The 13,414-nt window shown below is 38.8% G+C and overlaps 1 protein-coding gene across 1 annotated transcript in view; it reads left to right on the top strand.

The window, feature by feature from the left end:
• Positions 1-479: 479 nt before the first annotated feature.
• LOC131235468 (3-hydroxyisobutyryl-CoA hydrolase 1-like) overlaps positions 480-13,414 on the top strand; it is a 103,396-nt gene continuing 90,461 nt past the window's right edge. Inside the window, exons 1-2 of the mRNA XM_058232653.1 lie at positions 480-609; positions 3,534-3,614. Coding sequence (XP_058088636.1) covers positions 571-609; positions 3,534-3,614 — 120 coding nt within the window. The 5' untranslated portion in view covers positions 480-570. The remainder of the gene's footprint in view (positions 610-3,533; positions 3,615-13,414) is intronic.

The following is a 13,414-nucleotide window of genomic DNA, read 5'->3' as shown; positions in this document are numbered from 1 at the left end:
TGAGTGAACTTGGTGGGATCCACTGTGATTTATGCATTTTATCCACCCTGTCCATCCATTTTAACAGTTAATTTAGGTCCTGATCATAAAATTGAAGTATATCCAAAGATCAAATGGACCACACCACAGGAAATAGTGTGAATTGAGTGTGTACAGTTGGAATTTTTTTTAGGCCAAAAGTTTTGGATCAAGCTAATATTTTTGTTTTCCTTTCATCGGGGTCTTTTTAATCTTATGAGCATGTTGGATGACGAATAAAGATCACTTTGGACATTAGAAAGGTTTCAATGGTCGAAATCATTATTCCCATTGCTTCCTATGATATGGTCCACTTGAGCTTTTTATATGCCTCAATATTTGGCTCAACACCTAAAATTATCTGATAAAATGGATGGACGGATTGGATAAACCGAATACATTTACGGCGGCCCAACTGAGTTTACCACGCAATCCGATTCCGCCTGCGCACTCTATAAATGGGAGACTTGTGCCAGCCGTTTGCGTTCATTCCACTGGTAGGCATCATTTCAGAAATATTTTGATTGATTAGAAGAAAAGAAGATAATTCAAATGGCCTTCCCCGACTTGTTACACAAGGAGCGTGACCAGGTATGGTTTTTTCGGATTTGTTGGGATCCTCGTAGCAAGGTTGAAAGCATTTTCCTAAATGGTACTTGTCACCCAGTGCGCTCCAATGTCCCCATGAATGATGCATGTGTATCAGCCGAAACAGTCCAACGAAAGGCAGTAGCGGGCAATGCATATGTGGGGAAAATTTTCAAAATTAAGATTGTAAAATCCAAAAATAAACTAGAAACTGTTTGATTAGAGCTTGGCTGAAACATGTATCAAACAAGCTTTTTTTTATGGCATGATCCCGCCCCCCCTTCTATGAATAGAGATTGCTGGGGTTTGCTGACGAATTGCTTTCAGCATCAGCCAGCCTTGTTTTGACCTGCGTGCAGCAATCACGAATGGAGTCACTGTCTTTAGCATAATCGATGAGTTTTCTTACTCAATGATCCCATAATGAATTCGAGAGCTCAATTTTTTCATGCAATTAACTTAATAAAAGAGAGAATTTTGTTCTTATAGAGTAGATCATTTTATTCGATTCTTGATGCTTTGAGCCCGGAGAGTTCGGTTTACATAGATGGAGTGAATGGACTATTGTACCTGAGGCTATCAAAGATTAGAACATTGCAAAAACATTTTTACGCGTTAGGTTGCGACTGGGTTAATGAGTAGTTTCACTCAACCCTCTCCCATACATGCTTGTATTCCAGTGCAGATTTGGAACACATAACCCAAGCTCTTCCTTCTTCTTTTCTTGAAGTAAGCTTTCTACGGGATAGTTTATAATCGTTTAAAAAAAAAAAAAAAAAAAAAAAAACCCATCTCTAACTCATGTGAGACAGAAAAAAAAAACAAACTTTTCATTTTTGTTCAAAAAGGAACTATCATAGGGCAATGAATTTTTATTTCGAATTTCAATAAAGTAATTCCAATTACTTATTTTAACCACCATGATAGAAATTCTGACCAACATCACTGGTGAATGGCTCAATTACATATCATAACTATTCCAAACCAAGGCACCAAGTCCATGCACCCTTTAAATCTTTGGATTCTATAGGCTGGATGAGATCTGTTAACAACAAATGGGTGTATCGCCCAACTCCCCCCACGGGCCATCACATCCAAACCCTCCGTTATCTTAGTTTCAGTGTGTGATTTGATGATTTTCTTCCTTCCTTTTTTTTTTTTTTTTCCCTTCCGAGAACAAAAACTTTGATACTCCAACAGATTTCCACAGATGATATGGTGGCACTAACAAATATTTAATTACAATCGTGGCACGTAATTTAAACCGTCCAACTTTTCAATACTAGTTTAGATGTTCCGATATTAGATTCATTTTATTATCTGACTATTAAATTAGTAGCCATTTATTGGATCCTTAAAGAATGAAAGTATTTAATGATCTTGTCTCAATAAACAAGTTTCCACGAATCACAGGTTAGAATCGTGCAACCAGTATCATTTTATACTGCAACTTGGTGCTGGTGGTTCCACAATTTTGCTGTTCTAATTTGAGTTAATGAATGCCACGTCTGGCATTTTGTAGTGCCTGAGTATCAAGCGTGACACGCAGCAGGAATATGAGCCTTGCCAACCGGAGTATGAGCCACACGAATGGAACTTTCATTAGATCCACTCCATCCATCAAGCACAGTATCTCATATTTACCTTCGAAAGCAAAAATCAAGAGCATTAGAACTCAGTAGACAACGCTCTAGGAAAAAGTTGGGCTGAGGCAGCCACCATTAGTTTTATGCCGGGCCCACCATGTTGTTATATGCTATCCAATCCATTCATCTGGTGTGCCTCGCTGGGATAAAAGAACTACCCAAAAATGAAAGTATTCCAAACCTCAGGTGGGCCATACCACATGAATTTTCAAGGTCTTAGATATAATTTTACAGACCAGCTACCTGATGATGAGTCAGACTGATTTTTGCCATTATGGATAAACAAAGTAGCTGGCGGATTAGGTACTACCCCCGCCTGGCGGGCTCGGAGGGCCACCATGATCTATGAATTGTATCCACACTATCCATACATTTTTCGGTAGCATTTTAACACATTGGACTAAAAGTAAGGCACGTCTAATTCTCTAGTGGACCACACCACAGGAAGCAGCAGTGCTAAGGATGCCCACCATTTAAACCTTTTCAGGGTCCACTATGTTTTTTATTTGCCATCCAACCTTTTGATATGGTCATATACACCTGGATGAGGTGAAAAAAGCAAATATCATCTTTATCCAAAACTTCTGTGGCCTCCAAGAATTTTTCAACGGTAGGAATATAATCCCCACTTTTTAGTCCATTTGAGCCCTGGATTTTAGTTATTTTTGGGTTCATGACCCAAAATGATATGTAAAGATGAAACTCATACCTCATGTTAGCCGCTCAGTGACACTCGTAGCCTCCGCATGTCCCCAGCTCCGAACAGGCGGAGTACCTAATCCGCGCCCAACAAAGCAACGCACGAGAAGATGCACGGTTTGGATATCCGCGGGGCTGAGCTGCATTGCATAAAAGTATGTACTTAGGAAGCAATTGTTTTTCACGTGCTCAGTTCTTGTCCGATGTTTACTAACATGCATCCCCACACATTGCAATAATGATACAAGCGACTTTAGCCATTGTACCGGGTTCTTGATCAATGACCCAAATCGTTGATATTATGGGCCACACCGACAAAACTCTTAGATTTCCTGTATATCATTTATCCAAGTATCCAAGTTGAGGCCACCATATAAACGGTTTGGATTATTGAAAGATGGCCTAAATCCAGAGGTAAAGTACGGATGTAGCAATGCATATTCTAGCAACCTCTTAAAAAAATTAAAAATAAAATAAAAGCAACCTCCTTTTTATTTTTATTTTTATTATTTGTGTGTCCTTCCTAGCTATTATTAAATGCAGCTCGAACATATTTCCTAATGTTTGGCTGTGATTTATCAGATTTTGGTACAATCGAATTCCCACGTGAGGACGGTGATACTAAATAGACCTCAGAAGCTAAATGTCCTCTCACATGAAATGGTATGTGGCAACCTTTTACTGTTTTCCAATACAATCATTTATTCGGCTGAGCTAGTATAAAGCACTGTCCAGGCTCCACACACAAGCCAAGGATCCGAGTCCATGATCAGACCCTAGTTATAATGCTCGCTGACTTGACTCAAAACTCTGTCTTGACAACTCAATTAGATTTCAGACGGAGTCGCTGAGAAAGTCGATCCCTAGTTTGACTCGAATCTAACTCAGCGAGGATCATCACTGTGGTCACTCAATGTATTTTTGTGAGTCACTGAACTTGGACCAAGTGACTCAGTCATTTTTTTTTTTTCCACACACTCACACCATAGTGGGATTTCACCACTTATGGATACTCGAACCGTTGACTGGTGTTGAAACTCTTGTGAGACTACCACTGGGTCAAGGTTGCTAGTAAAATATAAAATGTGAAAGGAGAGAAATAAACCCATTGACCTCAATAATAAAGTAGGCCATGTCTTAGTTTTTTGGTTGATAAAGTATGCGTTTTGTATAAGTTATATTAATTGCACCCATGTACATATAGTGTCCTGGTCTCCTGCGAGCTGTGCGGTGGGATAATATTCCATGCCAGCAAACGGGGATTGGGTTTGGTGGGCCTCACCATGATGTGAATGTAAAATGCACTCTGAATATAAGATGCGTCAGCCCATGGCCCAGAGCTCAAAAATCAATCTGGTCCATGATTCAGGTGGGTCATACCAAAGGAAACAGTTAGGAGAGGAGCTTGATTTTGATAGACCCCGCTATTATGTGTATGTGAATTCGACACCAACAATTACAGGCATCAGGCATCATCACTTTAGACACTGGGCCAAAAACTCAGACCGTGGTCTACACCAAGGAGAGCAATTGGGATAAGGATGCCCACCCTTCATTTTTTACAGGGACATTCTGATGTGTATCTGAGATACACTTCAACCATCAGGTGCATTGTCACACGTTTAGAACTAGGCCCAAAAATTAGGCTGGTCTACGATTGATCAGGTGGACTACACTAAGGGGAAACAGTTTGCAGGCATGGCATCCCTTTGTACTCCATTTCCAATCTTCTGGTCAACCTAAATCACAAATCAACCTGATTTTTGGTCCCTGATTCTAAAATGGGATATCGCATTTGATAGCTGGAGTGGATTTTACATAGACATTAAAGTGGACCGCCGCGAGCTTCCCACGCTATTGCAGGCACATGTCTCTACACACACGTCGATACCTCACAGGAGCTCTTGCATGAGGTCAAGCTCTGTGGGCCGTACCATGGTGTGTGTAAGACATTCGCACCCTGCATTGGAAGGTCCCCTCTACATTACAAGATGTCACAAAAATCACCCATATCTAGAACTCAGGTGGGTCCATCATTTGAAACCATGTGATGGTCGTAGATGGTCAGTTTAGTTTATGGTAGTGCTTCCTTTCATGTTTTGTGGAGCCGTGAATCTGGTGATGTGGATATGTGTGTGGTTTGCATTTAGTAATCATTGTGGCTCAGTTTTTCTTTCCTTCTTTCTATTCTCATCATTGTATAGCTTAGCATTGCCCTCAGTTTTTCTTTCCTTCTATTCTCATCATTGTTAGCTTAGTATTATTGAGGCCTGTTTTTGTGAATCTGCTTTCTTGAATGTTTGCACAATTTTTCCTTTAAAAATAAACAAAACTGCTACCATCTTCTTTTAAATTTTTTTTTAAGTAAATTAAAAAAATAAAAATAAAAAATAAAAAGGAAAAAGAATAAGAAAAGAAAAAGGTGAAGTCTTACTCATGAAAGTATTAAAAGCACAGTGTGACCCTCATGCAAGTGAAACATACACAGTGAATGGGCTAGATGTCCCAACCACATTTGAGTGGGCCCATAAACAATTAGGAAGGTTTTAGTGGTTGGGTATCACCTCTTAATTGTTGTTTGTGGTGGGGGCTGCATGAATTAGCCTGATTTTAGGACCATGGCCCACCATGAAAGGGTGCATTTGATTGATGGTGAGGATGTCCCACATAAATCATAGTGCGATATATCCCAGCGGTCTTTAGGGAACCAGACCGTAAATATCTTATTTATGGCCAGTTTCATTGACCAATGCATGTTGGCCCCACTGTGAAGTGTACATGAACTGCATTATGAACATCAGATGTGCTCACTCAACTTAGGCCTATGGTAAAAAAATCAGCCCTATTTGTGATTCAAGTCAGCACATGAGTGAAAATAGCGTGAAAGGGGATGCCCACTCTCCAAACTGTTTCCCTTCATTTGGCCCACCAGACTGATGGGTAGGGTTGATTTTTGGGCATTGGTCATACATTTTAGTGTTTCATGTGATAGTTGGAGTGGATTTCATATCATCATTAAGGTGGGCCTTGAAAATAATCAAGAGTGTATGCCTCTTCAATCATTTCCTGAGGTATATATGACCACTTTTTTCTTGCCAGGTCACTATCTTTTTTTCTTTTCTTTTCTTTTCTTTTTTTTTTTTTTCTTATATATAACAAACTTTGGAGCGGGAAACAAACAAAGGGCCCACCCCTAGCTACAAACACATTGGGGCATTGAGGGGTCATTGTGATGTATCGCTTTTATCCACACGGTCTATCAATTTTTCCCATTCTCATTTTAGGGTATAAGACCGAATTGAGGAATTTCCAAGGCCCCAGTCGATCACACAGAGGGGATTAAATGCCTACCATTGAAAACCTTTTGGGGGTGACAAAAGTTTTGGATCAAGTTGATATTTGTGTTTTCCTTTCATCCAGTCTATGTGACCTTATGAATAGTTTGGATGGGAATTAAAAATCATGGCCCCAAGGAAGGTTTCAACCGTGGATGTCATTATCACTGCTGTTTTATGTGGCGTGGTCCACTTGAGCCTTGCATCTGCCTAATTTTTGGCCTCATAATTTGGACAAGGTCAGTCAGTTGCTCTCATTTCTCATTTGATTCCTGACTGATTTTACAAAGAAGTGGGCAGAGGGAGATGTCATATAGATTAGTTCGTCTATCTGATCATTGAGCAATATTCCATTATCCATTATCCGGTTATCCGATGCAGCAACTGAGGAGGAACATGCCCCTCCTGAGCTGTGAAGTTCCAATCCCAATTTTATTCCGTCTCCCAGTCGGTTCTGCCTCCAAAAATTCACCTCTCCTTTCCCATCATCCTTCTAGAGTTCTAGATTGCTACAAGCAATGATCGAAGCAATGTTCATAAAAAACTTTGACCCCTAATATTCCATATTTTACAGGATTTCTTGCATAGTTCTTAAAGTAGTTGGCTTTCATATATTTCGCCCAAATCAGTGTTTCTTGCAAAATGGAGAAGCACATTTTGATTCTAAGGCTTGCCATCACATCTTTGAGCTTCCTTATTGATGGGATTTCATCAAATTATGTAGCGGAATACAACTTTCTTTAAATTTAAAATTGAAATCTTAATTTCAAGATCTCTTGAATATGATCATATACAATTTTCAAAAATAAATTTTTTTAGAAATTTAAATCATACTTAGAAATCGACAATTTATATTGATCTAGGTCTATGATGGTCTTCCAACCTATAAGGTCTATCTTTGATTAACCCCAGCACTAGAGAGATCTAGATAGCCCAAGAAATTTTCTCTAATAGGTGCCAAGAAATCTCACAACTATCCACAAGGATGGACCACACAAAATTGAAAAAGATATAGAAGAAGAATGAAAAACTCCATTTACTCTATCTACACACTTTTCTCCTTTCTCTGATTCATATGCCCAAGGTTGTCTAGGGATTATCGTATCAATTCCTCTAAGATATGATCAAATAAATCAGGAGCAAGCTAAGATTTCAGGTGAATACCAGTATAGTATTTCACCACCCTACACACAATTTTGTCACTTACTATTAGGGAAGTGCATTAATTCACCTCATTTATGCATATACTCATGATATAATTCTTTCATTACCATGTCCATCCACTAATGATCACATCCCATACCAATTACATGTGGACCATCAAATATGGATTATCAAGTTATCATTAAGTACGATTAAAGCAATTTTAACAGTTAAAACAAAACTTCAATGGTTAAAAACTTTTGAAAAGTTATTTAAAACTATCAGAATACTAGGCCTAGTGGAAAAACTACTTGATGAGTCCCTAATTTATTTAGATTAAAGCCATAAATATGTTTCTAGGAAAATTAGTGGATTCCTTATCAGACCATGCAAGAATCAATGATTCCCAATGGAATATCTAGGTACATCCACTTTATTGACCCCTATATGGACCTCGTATAAAGAGCCAAAGCCGACCAATAAAGATTATGTCCCTTACATTTCCTCAAGTCTAATAATTAATCATCATTAATACACCATTAATTCTTAATCTCACGATAATAGTATAGGCTAATGGCCCCCTACCCTATTAACTTGATCTCGATCCCCCAATGTAAGTGACCAATGGTATAAACCTGAATCCTTTGTACATGACATACTCATACTCCTATATAGGATAAGGGTAAGGCATAAACTAATACCATCTCGGTTCTTGATATCCAACAATAGTACAATTCCATCACTTTGAAATTGTACCCTTGAGCGAGAATCAACTATAAAAAAACCGAAGGGCAAAACCCACCCTAAAAGAAAACCAAAATAATAGTATCCTAGCGATAAACCACATCCAACACAACAACAAAAATAAAGTAAAAAACAACAACCTCCTGTAAACAACCCCTCTCCAAAATGCACTAAGACAAGCATAGGAAAACCAAATATGACAATTATAGCAGTAGCAAACTTAGACAGAGTCCCACATTCGGCAGCTACATCTCTATGACACCATCCATGAGAGGGGCAATAGAACCAAAAGGCCATCAACATTATCTGACCCTCATAGGGCCTCACCCTATAATATCAAGAAAGATAAAACCTTTAATAGTTTAAGGAAGATTTGCCTTGCTAGTGAATGTGGAGCTGCAGTTGTTCAAACTCCCAAGGCACGTAATCTAGCTTTAATTTGTAGTACACAGGTTCTCTTTAATTGTTATATACTATTATCATAAAGTCCAAGAAGGAGGAGCATCAGACTTCAATAGATTGATAACCAGATTCAAATTACTTTCAATCTCATCGTTGATACATGTAGCTTCCAAACATTTCATGGTCTCATTTACTAAAGCTTGAATTTCATCCACATTATTTGTCATTAACTTGCAATGGTGGTTAAAAGAAAAGAGTAACCTACATTCTAATCTCTACAGACTGGCCCGCCACTCCGTGCCTAGATTCTCTCGAGGAACCATCAACATTTAATTTAACCCAACCCTCCCATGGTTTGGACGGTCTAACTATACTAACATCTTTCCATTTTGGCATATTCATAGGGACACCCAAAGATTGTAAGGCAAGAGAGTGAGAGAAATCCCAACCATGAGATAAATTCCAAGTCAAGAGAGTGAGAGAAGTCCTTATCGCGAGATGACTTGAAACAACCTCTGGTGGACTTTAGGCACCCAATTACTGAAACAATAATTGAAGTTGGGTTCCCCATATTGTTTTCAAAATGAGCTTTCTTTCTCTCCACCCAGATTTCCTAGATGATAAGCATCGAGATAGGCCCCTTAATGATAAAAACCGTAGGGATAATCTAGCTAGTAAGAACCATTGCTATATCTAAAGGTGTATTGATTGATCTTCATGAAAATCTACATCAAACAACTTGAAAAAATGGCATCTAACTGATTGGGCAAGAGCACCAGCTAAGAAGAGGTGGTCGTTGTCCTCATAAGCTGCTAAAGACCCTATGTTGTTAAGTTGCAGGCTTCAACAATTGCATTTGGAGGTCAATGCCATTATTGCCTACTGCATCTTAGAATCCATAGGGACAACTCCCATAAAGACCTTCCACTTGAAATCTATGATTTTGAGGGAAATTTAGCATGCCACACCCACCTAGTCCATGCTTTTCTAACAAGCTTAGATATCATTGCATTTGAAGTTGATTTGATAGAATTTGTTTTTGATTGAGAGAGGCACCACACATATCTGTCTTTCAATCTAGAAATTTTAAAATGTCCCATTTGAGTATGGGATATTGCCTTTGGGGCAATAAAGATTGGAGAATACTTTGTTTATCCTTTCTATCCAAGAAGAGAACTTCCTTAACTTATAAATTCCTAGTATCTTTCGAAAATGACCCTCTACACTCATCTGATAGAGGGTCGAGCTTGGTCTAATTATCAAACCATAATGACACTTTTCCTCAACTCAATAACTAGCACATGCTTTTCTACACAATTGGAAAACATCTAACCATGTTGCTCCAGGAAAGGGATCGGGAGCCTCTTGAGATTTTGTCTGAGAAATTTGACATATATTCTTTATACTTGGCTCACATGTAGCTTTCCCATAGACTACTTTCTTTACCTCTCAAGAATGCCTAAGCTAGCTTCATACACAAGCTAAGCATAACCTCCCAAAGTCATCTAATTCCCAAGCCACTTTCTGAAGTAGGCACACAAATTGTTTCTAACTCACGCAATATTTCTTTTGCTTACCGTCGACCTTTCCCCAAAAGAACTTAGCAAAACAATCTTCTAACTTGTTTCAAATACTCTTAGAAACTTTTGATGTTATTTGCATGTAATGGAAATTCTTGCCAATGCGTAATTAATGATGATAAGCTTGCTTGTCGGTAAAATGAGTCTTGCTTTCCACCCACTAATGCAGTCAAGAATCCTTTGGACCACTGAGTGGAAGAAAATGACGCGCTTCTACTTTTGAATAAAGGTACTTGAAGGTATGAAATGGGAAAACAGTCTTGCTTGAAATCTAACATTCTTTTGATCATTCTTACCCTTGAAGGATAAGTCTTAGTAGAAATAATAAAACTATTTTTTTTTTTTTTTTTGCTAATTGACTTTCTACCCTGAGACTTGCTAATAAGTCTAAAGGAAGACTTTCACTCTGCAGAGAGAATCTAACCTGCCATTCATGAGAAGAATAGTGTCATTCTCACATAAAACGTGAGATATAATAGGGCATCCCCTTTTAGAGTGGAAGGGGTAGAAAAAGCTCATCTACACTAGTTACTTATAGTCGTGACTAAAGATCTCTATAGCTATACTAAAAAGAATCGGAAGACAGAGGATCTCCTTGACTGAGCCCATAAGAAGAATTGAAGAAGCCAACTATTTAACATTAATGAGAAATGAAAAACAACAATTTAATTAGCATTTTCCCACCTAGCTCACCCAACTCTTTGATGGCTTGAATAACTGCATGAGGGAGCACACCTTCCAATTCTGCCAGGATTCAGTTGCTAGTTGGATTGCTAAAATCTCTAACCATGATATCCAGCACATGTTGAAGGATTGGTTGAGCCAATACCCCTGCTATCATGCCACCCCCCAGCCAGTTATGATTCCAAAAGTTAATTCTCCCCTTCCCTATAAGCCACCAAGATTGATGAGTGGAAAATAGCAGCATTTTACTTATTTCCTTCCAATGTCTGGAGCTTCCCACATTGACGACTCTTTTCTTCTAAATAAACTTATGAAAGTACTTAGTGGAGAAGAGTTTCGCCCACAAAGATTTACCTTGCAACAAGTTCCATCCCATCTTGATTTGGAATGCGTTCATGATATCTTCCATTTTCCATATGCCTAGAGCTGGGCATCGGACCGAGTCAGATCGGATTCGGTCCAACCCGACTCTGTTCGAGATTTGCAAGGCCTGACCCGAACCCGATCCGATATGGGGCTGAGTTCGGGTCATCTAACCCAAATAGATCCAAACTCCTACTGGCCTGAATCGATCCGAGTCCGACTCGGTCAGGAAAACCAAGTCAGATCGGATTGGATAAGACTCAGTTCGTTCGTTTCTTTCAAAGGTGTGGAAATTATTATTCTCAGTCTCCTATAGTGCGATCTACTTAATTATTAAATATACTTAAAATTTAGTATCAACCCCTAAAATGATCTGAAAAATCTAATGGATAGTATGGATAAACTAAAAAGTTCAAGATGGGCCTCACATAGATAAAAATGTACAGCTACATAGCTTGTTGAAGAAGCTTAACACTCGTTAATAGCGTCTCCAAGAAGCTTTATAAAGAAATCGAGTAATAAGTTACTCATTACGCTCTTATCGTACTGAGTAAACCCTGTTGGGCCTACCGTGAATTCATTTGGTTTATCCACACCGTCCATCCGTTTTTTCAAATCATTTTAGGGGTTTTGCCCAAAATCGAATCATATCCAAAGCTCTAATGGTCCATACCACAGGAAACAGTGGAAGTATTGATTTCCACCGTTAAAACCTTTCCAAGGACTCCAGTGATGTTTATTTTTCATCCAACCTATTAGTAAGATCAAAAAAGATATGGATTAAGTGGAAAAAATAAAATAAAATTGGCTTGATCTAAAACTTCTGTGGCCATCAAGAACTTTTCAACGGTAGACATTAAATTCACACTGTTTCCAATGGTGTGGTCCACTTGATCTTTGAATATGCTTCATTTTTGGGCTAACCACTTAAAATTAAATAATTAAATGGATGGACTGAGCAGATAAAATGCATAAATGACAGTGGGCCCCATAGAGTTTACTCGCATACTGAGTTACTTAGCACGCAATCCGCTAGCCTTTATAAAAGTACAGGCTGTAGCTAGCCTGTAGCTAGCATAGCTGTATTATAGCTACTATAGTACGTGTCGTACGCAGACAGCATGGACACTCCTCGAGCTCCGAGTTGTGAGAATGGTTCAAAGGAAATCAAAGTTACATGGGCCCCACAGTGATGTATTTATTATATCTACACCGTTCATCTATTTTTAGAGATCGTTTTAGAGCATTATGCAAAAAATAAATCATATCCAACGATCATTTGGACCACACCATAAATAGTGGCGGAGATAATGATTTTCACCGTTAAAAAAATTGTAGGGCCCACTATAACATTTATTTTACATCCAATCTGTTCATAAGGTCACAAGTACCTGATTGAAAAGGAAAAGTAAATCACATAAGGTCACACGTACCTGAATGTAGAGGAAAAACAAATTTGATATTGATCCAAAACTTCGGTGACCCTGAAAAGGGTTTCAATGGTAGACGTTCAATCTCTCACTAGTTTTTGCAGTGTGGTCCAGTTAATGGTTAGATCTGTCTTATTTTTTGTCTCAATCGTTAAAATGAGCTTGCCAAATGGATGAACAGTTTGGATATAAAACATACCTCGTGATCAGACCCACAAAAACCACTTTATAAACCATTCTTTGATCGAGCAGAGCTGCGACTCTCTTTCTCGTTCCCTCTTTCTCTCTTCCGTATATACCTATAGATCATTTCTCAATATATCTCTCCAGCAGAGGAATCCAAGCTCCAAAACCTTCTTCTTGCCTTCTTCTTCAACAGAGATAAAGAGATATATATAGAGAGAATCATAGATATAGAGATAGAGAGAGAGAGTTGACGGGCTAAGGTGTACATTGGGTGGGATTTCTTTTGGTGCCAAACCTAAATCCTAGACAGTAAAAATAATATATATATACACACGGTTCGGATTGGGTCGGCTCGGAACAGGGCCTATCGGGATTCAACCCGAAAATAATTCGGATTTGGATTACGCTACCCAATCCTGACCATTGGTTCTGTTCGAATCGGGTCGGATTGGGTCTGATCGGGCCGGATCCACCGGTTCGTGTATGAAATGCCCAGCTCTACGTATGTCCAAGCCTCCTTCCAACGAAGGGATGCAAATTGTCTCCCACTTCACTCAATGCTTCTACCTACTCCATTTAAACTGGCCTAGAATTTT

Source organism: Magnolia sinica, chromosome 19, assembly GCF_029962835.1.
Source record: "Magnolia sinica isolate HGM2019 chromosome 19, MsV1, whole genome shotgun sequence".
Taxonomy (NCBI): domain Eukaryota; kingdom Viridiplantae; phylum Streptophyta; class Magnoliopsida; order Magnoliales; family Magnoliaceae; genus Magnolia; species Magnolia sinica.
This window is presented reverse-complemented; position numbering and strand designations above follow the sequence as displayed.